Source organism: Tuber melanosporum (assembly GCF_000151645.1).
Source record: "Tuber melanosporum whole genome shotgun sequence assembly, scaffold_11, strain Mel28".
NCBI lineage: Eukaryota > Fungi > Ascomycota > Pezizomycetes > Pezizales > Tuberaceae > Tuber > Tuber melanosporum.
The window spans coordinates 1186622-1199318 of record NW_003298766.1 but is presented as its reverse complement, the minus strand read 5'-3'; the positions used below and the strand labels follow the sequence as shown (position 1 = coordinate 1199318).

The following is a 12697-nucleotide window of genomic DNA, read 5'->3' as shown; positions in this document are numbered from 1 at the left end:
GGTAACACAACAGTCGGCTGACGACAACTCTACCTTCCCTTGTTCAGACCATCGCTTTTGCTCTTCAACTTCGTATCTCTCAGGTACAATAATCCCATCTCGCAACTGGCCACGTCTATTTTACTTCTCGTCTCCCCTCATCCCTCTGACTCTCCTAAAACGCCGGTAGTCTTCCTCCGACCATCTCCAAAAGAGCCCCACATCTCTCACACACTGTTCCTCTCTCCAACACGCCATCGTCTGCATCCGAGTCAGTGTAGACGACAGTCCAGTCACCGGCTAGATCATTACAAGAAGAGAAATACCTTTCTAAAGGAGATAATGTGTTCCTCTGATTGTTTCTTGGCCGTTTTGGCCGTTCTCTTCCCTCCACTTCCTGGTATGACATTCCATCCCGTCGTTTGAAGTTGTTTCTCCCGACACCGTACTGATGACGCATCCTGGAGTTTAGTCTGGGTCAAGCGTGGTATTTGTTCAGCAGACTCTCTTATCTCATTAGCGTTGTGTTGCCTTGGATGGGTAAGATTCGGGCCTACTATCTGCCGAGTCTTTAATTGCTGACAAGTCCACTATAGTTCCCCGGTCTCATTCACTCCTGGTACATCATTTCAAGATACCCAGACCCATGGGATACCGCTTACGCGCCGCTCGCTCATGAATCGCAAGGCACTGCTTACTACTATCATCAAGTCGCGCCCGCTCAACATCCTGCTCATTCCTGCGCTCATCAGTCACGTCCCCAGTATCAACAGCCAAATCCCCAGTATAGCACCTTCCGAGGCGGGCCCCCTAAGCCCGCACCTGCTGAGAATAGGCAGCGACAATATACTGTGATTCAGCCCGTTCCTGCATCTCCTGCCCCCGCTGGAAATAGGCAACCGGAGAGGTACACCAGCCACGAGCAACAAACTCCTCCAGAAACACCAATGAATGGCCTTGGGGGCGAAGGAAGTAGCATGCACATCCCATCTGGCGAACCGCCTAGCTACGCCAGCATCGTTCAGGGCGATCACAAGATCCAGACAGATGATTAGGAATAGGGGAGCAAAACTGTAGATTAGATGAAGGGTGGTGGGTACTCGGGAAAAATTGATCTCTTTTCTGCTTATGTTTGCCTTTTTATCTCTTATTCCTTTGGAGGGTTTCAGATTTCAATTCTTTCCCCCGCTACTGTTTGATCTCAGCTACCGCTGCTGGGGCAGATGGGGGTTTTTAATGGTGTGAGAACGACGATATGTTCTATGATTTGGGTTTTGGCGTGTTTGGATATGGGTCGGTTCTTTTAATACTACCTCTGTTTTAGTTTTTATCTTTTCACTTCACTCATTTCGCCCCTTCATCTGACGGCATTACCCCATGTAAAACCTTGTCCGTGGCTGCGTCCCCCGTAGGGCATCATTTCATCTGAGAGTGCTTTTGGTCGATGGGCGTTTGCTCAACAAGTGAATTAAACTTCACCTAGTGCTTTTTCAGTCACTGAACATTGATAATAATTACTCTTTCTTTTGCAATCTCAATAAGCACCTGTAACTTTGCGGATAATCCCACCATGAAATCGCGGTCTGTTGTGTTCTCAGCGCGTGTCGGGGTTGTAGGGTCGGTATATACGAGTAGAGGGGCGATTTTGCTAGCCCCGCCTAGGCCGCCATAACGAGCGAACGTCTGCCTACCGGTGGACTACTGCCGAGAAACACCAACACCTTAACCCTCTCTTCCTACCCACCATCCATTAACCATCAACCATATTCACCCAAAAAATTATCATACTTTTGAAAACTTCACCCTGCAGTAAACAGCTTATTCAACGAGATCACTGTCCTGGTCCATTCTCACCCAAACCTCCACTGCCATCACACCTGCAACTTTAAGGAGATTCGCGTCAAGAAACCAGAGCTAACTGATCCACCGACTCCTGCCTTCCTCACTGCAACAAGCTGTCGAAAAGAAAACTTTCCTCAGAATTATCGGTTCGCCCTGAGAAACAAATCATGACGGTAAGTTAAATCATACCGGTTGGTCGAACTCTTTTACTCAAACGACAATAGTTAACTAACACCGGGTTCTCAGGACACCTCTTCAAAGATGCAGCTAGATTCGCCAGCCGATACCGCTACTGGCACCATCGACGAGGGGCTCTACAGTCGTCAGCTGTAAGTTGTCCCTATCCTTAGGGGCATCAACTTCTCAGATGTTTGTCTGCTCACTTTGGTTTCCATGATAGCTATGTTCTTGGGCACGAGGCCATGAAACGCATGAGTCAATCGGATGTCCTCATCATTGGCTTAAAGGGACTAGGTGTCGAGATTGGTAAGCCCTACTTCTCTCCTGTAAGATTTATGTCACCGTTCCCCGGCACCTATTTTAGCGGGTATTCCAGATTATTAATCCAGTTCTAGCGAAAAATATTTGTTTGGCTGGTGTTAAATCCGTTACTCTTTACGACCCCTCCCGTATCGAGATTTCAGACCTCTCCTCCCAGTATTTCTTCCAGGCATCAGATGTTGGTAAACAGTCTGATGAGGTTTCTGCGCCTCTGCTCGGAGAGCTAAATACCTATACACCTGTATCTGTCCTGCACTCAAACCCATTCGACGATGTCGAGCTCCTTGGTAGATATAAGGCTGTTGTAGTCGCTGGAATACCTCTTTCCGCTCAACTTAAGGTCAATGAATATTGTCATAAGAACAAAATCCCTTATGTTTCAGCGGAGACTAGAGGGCTGTTTGGTAGCATATTCTGTGACTTTGGCGAGGGCTTTATAGTCATCGATCCTACTGGGGAGAATCCGGTTGGTGGCATTATTGCTGGAATCGATAGCTCTGGACTTGTCACTGCGCTGGATGAGACCAGGCATGGTTTGGCGGATGGAGACCACGTTACATTCGGTGAAGTCCAAGGGATGGAATCACTAAATGGAGCCGAATTCAAAGTTGAAGTTAAAGGTACTTAACTTCCTCCTCTCACTCAAACCTAACGTTAACCATTTCGGGGATCCCCCAGGACCATACACATTCTCGATCGGTGAGGTTTCATCACATGGGACATACGATCGTGGCGGTCTTTATACTCAGGTCAAAAAACCAAGAATCATCAACTTCAAATCACAAGCAGAGCAACTAAAAGAACCCGAACTTCTTATCACTGATTTCGCAAAGTTCGAACGACCTCTGCAGCTTCACATTGGTTTCCAGGCCCTCCACCAGTTCCGCGAAAAGGGTGGCTTTCCACGACCAATGAATGAAGAGGATGCGGCAGAAGTGCTCAAGTATGCCACCTCTATTGCAGATTCGCTTGGAGAGTCGAAACCTGAATTGGACGAAAAGCTCATTAAGGAGCTGGCATATCAGGCGAGAGGTGATCTTGCTCCGATGTGCGCTGTTATCGGAGGTTGGGCAGCGCAAGAAGTTGTGAAGAGTTTATCCGGGAAGTTTAGCCCGATCGTGCAGCATGTCTACTTTGATTCTCTTGAAAGCTTGCCGACTTCAGTGCCACGCACGGAGGAAAGTGTCCAACCATTGAACACTCGCTACGATGGTCAGGTTGCTGTTTTTGGGAAGGACTTCCAGGATAAGATTGCCAATGTTAAGGAATTTCTTGTTGGTGCCGGTGCCATTGGTTGCGAGATGTTAAAGAATTGGGCAATGATTGGCTTGGCTACAGGTCCTGAAGGTAAAATCTCAGTGACTGATATGGATTCGATTGAGAAAAGCAACCTCAATCGCCAGTTCTTGTTCAGATCACAGGATGTCGGCAGACTAAAAAGCGAATGTGCTGCGGCGGCCGTTCAGAAGATGAATCCCGACCTCAATGGAAAGATCAATACTCTGAGAGATCGCGTAGGGGCTGACACTGAGAATGTTTTCGACGAAGGCTTCTGGGAATCCTTAGATGGTGTGACAAATGCCCTTGACAATATTGAAGCACGAACGTACGTCGACCGCAGATGTGTTTTCTTCCGAAAGCCCCTTCTCGAGAGCGGTACTTTGGGAACCAAGGGCAACACTCAAGTTGTCATGCCCGGACTTACGGAGAGCTATTCCAGCTCGCACGATCCTCCAGAACAATCCTTCCCCATGTGCACTGTTAGAAGTTTCCCCAATAAGATTGAGCATACAATTGCCTGGTCCCGTGAGCTCTTTGAGCAGTACTTTGTTCAGCCTGCTGAAAATGTTAATCTCTATCTCTCACAACCAAACTTCTTCGAGGCCACTCTTAAGCAAGCAGGCAACCAGAAACAGATTCTGGAGACCATTCGTGATTATCTTGTCTACAACAAGCCACTCACATTCGAAGAGTGTATTGTTTGGGCTAGACATGAGTTTGAGAAGCAGTATAATAACAATATCCAACAACTTCTATACAACTTCCCCAAGGATTCCACGACGGCTTCGGGTGCCCTCTTCTGGAGTGGTCCAAAGAGAGCTCCGGATCCATTAACCTTCAGCCTCGACAACGATACCCACATGGTCTTCGTCAAGGCTGCGGCCAATCTCCATGCCTTCAATTATGGCATCAAGGGAAACGCAACTGACGAGGTCTACCGCAAAGTCATTGGGGATATGATTATTTCTGAATTTACACCTTCTTCGGGAGTGAAGATTCAGGCAAGCGATGCAGAGCCTGACCCAAATGCTACCCAGACAGGCTTCGACGATGAGGGTGAAATCCAGAGGATCATCGAAAGCTTGCCACCTCCGAGTGCCCTAGCTGGATACAGGCTGGTTAAGGTGGATTTTGAGAAGGATGATGATTCGAACCACCACATGGATCTCATTACCGCTGCGTCCAACCTTAGGGCACTCAACTACGGCATTCCTACCGCCGATAAGCATACTACGAAGGGGATTGCTGGCAAAATTATTCCCGCCATCGGTGAGAAGTTTCGTTTCTTGTCCTAGCATATAGTACTAATCGATGGAACCTGAATTTCTAGCAACAACAACCTCCATGGTTACCGGTCTTGTATGCCTCGAGCTCTACAAGGTCATTGACGGGAAAAATAAACTTGAGGATTACAAGAACGGTTTCGTCAATCTTGCTCTTCCCTTCGCGGCTTTCAGTGAGCCTATTGCTAGCCCGAAAGGCAAGTACCAATCTAAGGAAGGAGAGGTCACCATCGACAAGATCTGGGACAGATTCTACTTCGATCACGATGCTACTCTACAGGAGGTGCTGGATGTAATGGCTAGCAAAGGCTTGACTTGTTCTATGGTTAGCTGTGGTGTTAGTCTGCTGTATGGAAGTTTCTTCCCCCAGAAGAAGCTCAAGGACAGACTTCCGATGAAGTAAGCATATATTCCCGCATCTAAATAAGTAACCCCAAGAGCGACACTAACGCATTTTATAGGTTGACCAAGCTTGTGCAAGAAATCTCTAAGAAGCCTGTCCCAGCTCACACCAAGAACCTCATCCTTGAAATTTGCGCCGACGATGAAACTGGGGAGGATGTGGAGGTTCCGTACATTTGTGTTCGTATTAGATAGGCATACCTCTGTGACATGAAGGATGTTGCCTGCCTAGAGAGATTCCTTTGCCTTTTGTTCTCCTTTCCTTTAATCTCTCGGTTTTGTTCGTTATTTCGAGAGATTGTGAATTTTGAATGGTTTCGTGTCTATGTTTACTACCGACTTTGTCGATTTTACGATTGCAAAAAAACAAATATTCTTGGCTGCTTTGTTTGGATCCGGGTGAAGTCGTGCTCGGCCCTAGAAGCCCAAGTAAGATCTACGGTATGATACTGAGATCAAGTTTGCCTTGTGCCCACTGCGTTATCAAAAATCGTCGCAGCACATAGTGCAACGCCACAAACCACATCGCCCCAAGTCCCAAATCTGTAGATTGCAATACAATTCTGCTCGGGAGGAAGCCCCTTCTCCGTTTTATATATTGCGTACGATGATTCAACGTTCATTCATGCACAAACCAAGCAAGCAAAACAAGAAAGATTGAGGGTTTCTCTTTCAAACAAAACACCCGACTGCGCTAAGTGGGGAGCAAGGAAAGGCAAGATAGATGGGTAGATAGATACAAAAGCGATCTTTTCAGAAAAGGGATCATCTAGCAAGACTAATCATCCGAAACGCTGGCAAACTTCTCCATCATGTCATTGTATAGCCTCTCGTACCTTCCTACGATGACCCCTTCGCCATCATCGGGGATCTGCATATTCTAATTAGCATTCGTTTCCTCAATGGGTAGGATTACTAAATAAAAATGATGGGTTACCTCAAACTTCATAGACCGGAGCTGATGCTGTATATCTGACGTCGCTTCCCTGATCTTGGCCCAGCTGACACCGGACTGAACCGCCTTCTGGGACTCATCGTAAAAGCCCATCATGGCCTTCATCATCCAAAGAGTCTTCCATACAGGACAATATTGATCGTGCTTGGAATATCCATTTTGTTGGAGGAAATCTTCCTTGATCAAGGAGCTTACATCTAGGGTGATTTTGTCAGGGTCCGAGAGGGCGGACTTTCCGACTAGCTGGACGACTTGGTCGAGCTCTTCGCTATCGGAAAGACTGGGGTGGGGGGGGGGGGCGTTAGGCTTGTGGAACTAGTAAAAAAGCGATGAAAAGGGGGGGTTACAGTTGTTTGACCCGGTCTCGAAAAACAGGGAAGTCGGAAAAATTCTTTTGGTAGTAGCCATCTAGGACGTTGGTGTATTTGCTGTAGCTGAGGGATGTGTTGATACTTGGGAAATGCTTGCGTTGAGCAAGTTTCTTATCGAGACCCCAGAATACTTGCACTATATGAAACAAATTGAGCTCAGGTCAGGGGTCGGGATTCTCCACGTTCAAATTACAGACTGGAGGATAAATTAATCATACCAATACCAAGGGTGGCAGAAGTAACCGGATCAGAGAAATCACCACCAGGAGGAGATACGGCACCAACAATACTAACACTTCCCTTCCTATTTGGGCTACCAAGAGCTTTGACCTTTCCGGCACGTTCGTAGAAACTCGCCAATTTAGCACCCAGGTAAGCCGGAAAACCTTGATCAGCCGGCATTTCCCCGAGACGACCAGAAATCTCACGAAGGGCTTCGGCCCAGCGGGAAGACGAGTCGGCCATCATCGCAACGTCCTTTCCTTGGTCACGGAAGTATTCCGCAAGCGTAATTCCGGTATAAATAGATGCTTCACGCGCCGCGACAGGCATATTGGAGGTATTTGCAACGAGTGTTGTCCGCTTCATGATGGGTTCTTTACGACCATTAATCTCAATAGAAAGCTATAATTAACTATTAGCTCCGGCCCCGACCCAAGTTTCAAGATAGCTACAACCTCAGGGAAATCCATCAAGACTTCAGCCATCTCGTTACCACGCTCACCACATCCGACGTAGATAATACAGTCGGAGTTAGAATATTTCGATAAAGACTGAGAAATAACAGTTTTTCCGCAACCGAAAGCTCCAGGAATAGCTGTTGTGCCACCTTGTACGCAAGGGAACAGGGCATCCAACACTCTCTGACCAGTCAATAGAGGGTAATCTGCGGAAAGTTTCTCAGACACCGGTCTGGCGACCCGCACAGGCCACGTATGCATCATGGTAAAGTTCTGCTTCTTGCCCTCGAACTCGATTTCGAGAACCGTATCCTCTAAGGTGTAGGAGCCCTTCTCAGAAATATGAGTGATGGTACCCCGAGCACGAGGGGGTAGAAGGATTTTGTGATCATCGAGAAGCGAGTTTTCGTAGACACTCCCGTAGATATCTCCTCCGGTGATGTGATCCCCGACCTTGAGACCTCCAGGATTGAAGTCCCACGACCTCTTACGGTCCAGGGCAGGCGTTGAGATACCGCGAGGAATGTAGATACTATTCGAAATCTCGTTAATAGTCTTTAGAGGTCGTTGAATCCCATCGTAGATGGTCTCCATCAACCCAGGGCCAAGCTCCACGGAGAGGGGCTTCCCGGTACGCAAGACAGGATCTCCAACAGTTACACCAGCTATATCCCCATGTTTAGTTTCTGTCAGATTACTGGAAGCGTTGTGGCATCCGAACCTGTTTCCTCGTAAACCTGAATTGTAGCTTTGTCGGCTTCTATTCGAATGACCTCCCCAACCAGCAAATCATGTCCAACACGGACCTAGAGACGAAGACGTTAGTAGAAGCACAAGTATCGTATCCCCATCAAGGAAACCCACCAGCTCGTACATAGCACATCCTATCATGTTCTCTGCCACCACGACGGGCCTGTTTGCCCAGCTTGTGAGCAAATGTACTGCGGGGTAGCTTTATTTCTAAAAACCATCTCATTTCACATACCCAGAGACCGAGAAAATAGAACCTAGGTGATCACGTTAGTACTGAAGTTCTTGGGGTGCTAAAGAACATATCAATTGATCGGTGATATTGATGGAGGATAATTAAGTTAGATAGCTCAATAAAGTCTTACCATAATCTCCTTCCTTCGCGTTCTCCCCTGCCCTTCGTGCCTCTGCATTTTTGGACTGCAAGTTACGGGTCAGTAAGCGAGTCAAGATTTATTTATTGCTGATAGGACGTACCATAGTTAGGTATCAGGACGTTAAAAGTAAAGCGGGTTCTCTGAAGGAGGATTGTATCTCCAATGCAGTGAGGCGCAAGCAGGAGCATGCAACCCATGGGGGATATTCCGCCTCAATAAACAATGGGATTGTTTGCCCTAGCCCCACCACACCCTGGGCTAGCTGCGGTATCCTTCCTACGCAGGTCTCTGTATCCCATCTCACGGCAACCCCACCTTGTAGTGCAACGAGTTGTGGGAACGTCGATAAGAGTTCAACCTTATCCCAGTTAAGGACAATAATTCTTACAAATTTACGTTATATAACTTTCCAACAAGAGTACGATATCACATAAATCTCATAGCGCTCTTTTTCCTTCTCTCCACCTCTGATACGAGATTATTATGGCTGTTGCTTATTCTTGGCTTCTTCTCTATGAACCCACCACCGCGGCCGGGGCGTCCAACAAGCGAATTCGCTTCTGTGCTTTCATAGGATTGAGGTAATTCCCACAGCAGTTCGCTTCCCCAAAACCATGAAAGCGCCCCAATCGAAGACTGGAAGATGCAGCACTATCAAATTGGACCATATTTGCTTTTGGACCACATCCCAAAAATCCAGAGCCAAACTGCCATTCCCAGGTAATTGCCCAATAACAGCCGATCCCCAACCCCACCAGACAAAAACTGCTTGTCGCCCACCACACCTTTTCCCGTGGATACATGGAAGGCCCCACGATGCTTCGAGAAAAAGAACGGCTCCCTTCCTTTTTTCCTTTCCTGTTCTCCTCAGGCCCCCTCCATCCTGGGGAGAGCCCAGAAATCGACAGGAGGCAGCTAATGTGGGACAGGGCGCCCGATTTTCTGGGCCATATGTCTGCCATGCTTCCTCGGGCTACCCGCATTACATGAGGGCTAAAAGGGGATGAATAAATTGTCGCGAATCATAAGATGCCTGCGTACCGCAGAGTCCCTCATGTGAGCAGCGACTTGCGTAGTAAAATCAACTTCCTCGAGCATGGTAAGCGTACAACGATGAGCAAATTTACGGGAAAAAGAGAACTGGGTTTCTATTCGAGCACGGTAGATTGGCATAGGGGAAAACTGTTGGTAATTGCTTCGATTTGGATGTCGAGGATTGCATATTCCTCCCAATAGATTGTGCTAGGGTTAGAAGTGGGAAATACAAGGTTTGAATACTTGGAGTATGTGTCTGTCCCCTATGATATGTCAATGTGGGCAAGTGGATTCTCGTTGGTTCCATACATTATACATTGCGGCACCGGCGCCCGCAAGTCGCGTGTTAGTCCGATGTCACCGATCCGCATTTCGTGGTAGGGAGATGGATTTTACTGATTTGTCGTCCTCCATCGCTCCCATCGAAGGTGGAGTATGGGTAGCCTACTTGTACCTACTCGAGCAGTACTCGAGCGGGGCCTGCTGAGGCCAGTCTACCTCCCAGTGGAGAATCGACCAACCCGGGAAGCTAGACTAATTGGTCATCTCTTATGTTCAGTTCATCCGCATCTTTCGACAATCCTTGAATAGTGGAAAGGTAAGCACTGAGGCGAGCCAATGGGAACATCGAATGCGATGCACTGCTGCACTGCAGTTGGAATTCAACAGTCTTCGATTTCGAACGGATAAGAAGTGTAAGAAAGTCACAAGCAGACTGCCATGTATACATTGAAAATTGCATGCTTAATGCCTATGTTAATTAATTGGTATTTGTTTCCCAAGGAAGGAGTAGGGAGAAGTATGTACTAGTAGAGTACAGTACTCAAGTGCAGTATCGTAGAGTGGGGAAGCTCTAAAGATTGACACTAACCCGAGCCCCTATCAATTGAACTAAGAAAATGAGGGTATCATATCCTAATAGACCCGGCAAGGAGATTCCACAGGCAAATGATGCACAGTGTCGTTTACCGATACACCAATATTTTGTGCATGCTTTTGCGCCTGCGTTATGTGCGAACGAGCGCACCGGCCGTGAACCTGTGGGAATTAGCAGCATGGTAAATACCGTGGATGGGTAAACCTTGACATGGTGCCAAAATAGACAATAATGCTATGCTGTGTTCAACCTTTTAAGGTGCTGCCTGAACGGTGAGAGATCATTCACGAAACTCTCAGTTTGAAAGCAACTGGGGGGTTTCCCACTCCTGGGGGACGAAATCATATCAACCTAGACCAATTTACTCCAATTTATCTGATTTACCAACCTTCGCAAGCATTTAGGTAGAATTACATAAGCTTCCAGAGGGCTTTTGCTAGTGTCCACATTTCCTCTCCACCTCTTTCCTGCACCCACACATTCGTGTGCTCAATTCCCCCCCGGACGCACTTTGTCTAACCCTGTTAGGGCACCGTTTTCCGATCCTTCCTCTCCTCCCACCTCGACACCTTCTCCCTCGCCTTTCCTCCTGTTCTCCCTTTCCTCACAGGCTGCCCTGGTCTGCTTGTTCAACACTCACCACAAGCTCACTACCGGTATCACACCCTCCCCAGTTGCGACTCGTCCCAACCTCTCTCCCTTCTCTTCTCCCTCCCCCATTTTTTTGTCTCCCATCCCCCCCTCCTTCACCCTTCCACTATTTCTCGACGCTCTTCTTCGTGTTCGGCGAGTTCTCACCTAGCTACCCCCCTCGTCCATTCCTGCTGCTATTACCTGCTTGCTCGTGCTTGCTGTGTGCTCTGCCTCACCTGTACCCGTTGCTTTTCGGTTCTGCGCCCCAGTCCCGTGCCTCTGTGCTAAAAAAGAAAAGAAAGGGCACCGAGCCGCCAAAGAGATCCTTGTCTTTCCTTTCCACCTTAAGCGCACCCCTTCTTCAAGAATAACCCGAGTCTTTCCTGCAAACTTCATCTCCTCGCTCGCCTACACCCAACCGTACTCATCCACTCCCTTCCCGTTCTTTCTCTATATTCGGGGCAGTCTTTTTTATACCGAGAGTCATCTGAAAGATCTCTGTTAACACGTCAAGAAAAAAGAAGAAAAAAAAAGGGTAACCTCTCCTTCTCGGATACCCTCATTGCAACGCGCAGGTAAGGGGGGCTTAACGGCCTTAACCTAACGTTTCCTCTATCCGCAATTGAGGCGCGTTCGTTTGCCTTGCACCGAAACCTTCTGCTGACACCTCCTTCGATAACCCTAGACTCGCTCCCGATTAGTCAATTCTGAACAGGGCTTGCACTATATAAGCACCTTGGTCTTCACCTTCGGACGGCACGAGTGTAACGGATAACTCGTTGAATTCTTGTTTTTCTTTTCTTGGTTGAATTGGTTGAAAAAAAAAAAAGAAAAAATTCTCGGACAATGCCTCCTGTACGTAACTCCCTATGTCGCTGTCTCAACATTTATATCCCCTTGGATCGTTGATTTTCTACTGAATATTTATGCCGTCCTTTTTGCTTACGAAGCTCAATCTGTGCTTTTGCTTGTACAGGCTCAATTTCTTCGAGAGTATAAACTGGTGGTGGTGGGTGGCGGAGGTGTCGGAAAGTCCTGCTTGACTATTCAACTGATTCAGAGTCACTTCGTCGATGAATATGATCCGACCATTGAAGGTATCCCCGGACTCATGCTCTCTTCCTTCCCGTGGATTGGCTTAAGCCCCGACGATTTTGATAGTTGATTCAGCTAACAAATTTAGACTCCTACCGCAAACAATGTGTGATCGATGATGAAGTCGCACTGCTCGACGTCTTGGATACAGCTGGCCAGGAAGAATATTCCGCAATGAGAGAGCAGTATATGCGCACCGGTGAAGGCTTTTTACTTGTGTACTCAATCACCAGCCGTACAAGTTTTGAGGAAATTGCCACCTTTCAACAGCAAATTCTTCGGGTCAAGGACAAAGATTACTTTCCTGTAATTGTCGTTGGAAACAAGTGCGATTTAGACATGGAGCGCGCTGTAAGCCGACAAGGTAGTCAGCTCTAGTTCCTTAGGTTCTCTAGCTTCTGTTCACTCACCACATTCTTATAGAGGGCCGTGACCTCGCCCGCCATTTCAGCTGTCGCTTCATCGAGACCTCCGCCAAGTCCAGGATTAACGTGGATGAAGCTTTCTACGATCTTGTGCGAGAGATACGTCGTTACAACAAGGAGCAATCTGGTGGCTCAAACTCTTCCGGTGGTGGGAACATGAACAGCAATGGTGGTGGTGGAAATGGTGGTGGGGAATACGGCAAGGGTGCTG

At 47.7% G+C, this 12697-nt stretch overlaps 4 protein-coding genes; 3 read left to right on the top strand and 1 right to left on the bottom strand.

Annotated features, from left to right (window-relative positions):
• On the top strand, positions 1-1508 carry GSTUM_00004383001 (uncharacterized protein). XM_002835594.2 has 3 exons: positions 1-379; positions 452-519; positions 576-1508. Exons 1-3 carry the CDS (start codon positions 322-324, stop codon positions 1032-1034), a joined length of 585 nt encoding a protein of 194 aa, XP_002835640.1. The 5' UTR covers positions 1-321; the 3' UTR covers positions 1035-1508.
• A 218-nt stretch (positions 1509-1726) lies between these two features.
• Positions 1727-5682, top strand: GSTUM_00004382001 (uncharacterized protein). XM_002835593.2 has 8 exons: positions 1727-1994; positions 2068-2150; positions 2222-2307; positions 2397-2942; positions 3001-3026; positions 3072-4872; positions 4934-5285; positions 5348-5682. The coding sequence occupies exons 1-8, from the start codon at positions 1989-1991 to the stop codon at positions 5481-5483; spliced, it is 3036 nt and encodes a 1011-aa protein (XP_002835639.1). The 5' UTR covers positions 1727-1988; the 3' UTR covers positions 5484-5682.
• Positions 5683-5849: 167 nt separating this feature from the next.
• GSTUM_00004381001 (uncharacterized protein) lies at positions 5850-8609 on the bottom strand (the record flags this gene model as incomplete). XM_002835592.2 has 12 exons in its annotated part: positions 5850-6159; positions 6226-6523; positions 6591-6750; positions 6833-6914; positions 6945-7238; positions 7292-7959; positions 8016-8042; positions 8095-8100; positions 8159-8207; positions 8280-8301; positions 8410-8464; positions 8522-8609. 12 exons carry the CDS (start codon positions 8607-8609, stop codon positions 6067-6069), a joined length of 1842 nt encoding a protein of 613 aa, XP_002835638.1. The 3' UTR covers positions 5850-6066.
• A 2321-nt stretch (positions 8610-10930) lies between these two features.
• Positions 10931-12697, top strand: part of GSTUM_00004380001 (uncharacterized protein) — a 2655-nt gene continuing 888 nt past the window's right edge. Inside the window, exons 1-5 of the mRNA XM_002835591.2 lie at positions 10931-11541; positions 11652-11821; positions 11943-12063; positions 12150-12425; positions 12485-12697. The exon at positions 12485-12697 is cut by the window's right edge and continues 888 nt beyond it. Of these exons, the coding sequence (XP_002835637.1) occupies positions 11813-11821; positions 11943-12063; positions 12150-12425; positions 12485-12697 (619 nt within the window). The 5' untranslated portion in view covers positions 10931-11541; positions 11652-11812.

What these genes read in the sequence shown, in the direction of transcription:
- GSTUM_00004383001 (XM_002835594.2), top strand. Translation starts at nt 322, where the DNA reads ATGTGTTCCTCTGATTGTTTCTTGGCCGTTTTGGCCGTTCTCTTCCCT. An exon ending in TCTCTTCCCTCCACTTCCTG is followed by an intron (nt 380 to 451) that starts GTATGACATTCC and finishes CCTGGAGTTTAG; the next exon opens with TCTGGGTCAAGCGTGGTATT. An exon ending in CGTTGTGTTGCCTTGGATGG is followed by an intron (nt 520 to 575) that starts GTAAGATTCGGG and finishes AGTCCACTATAG; the next exon opens with TTCCCCGGTCTCATTCACTC.
- GSTUM_00004382001 (XM_002835593.2), top strand. An exon ending in GGGCTCTACAGTCGTCAGCT is followed by an intron (nt 2,151 to 2,221) that starts GTAAGTTGTCCC and finishes TTTCCATGATAG; the next exon opens with CTATGTTCTTGGGCACGAGG. An exon ending in ATTCAAAGTTGAAGTTAAAG is followed by an intron (nt 2,943 to 3,000) that starts GTACTTAACTTC and finishes GGGATCCCCCAG; the next exon opens with GACCATACACATTCTCGATC.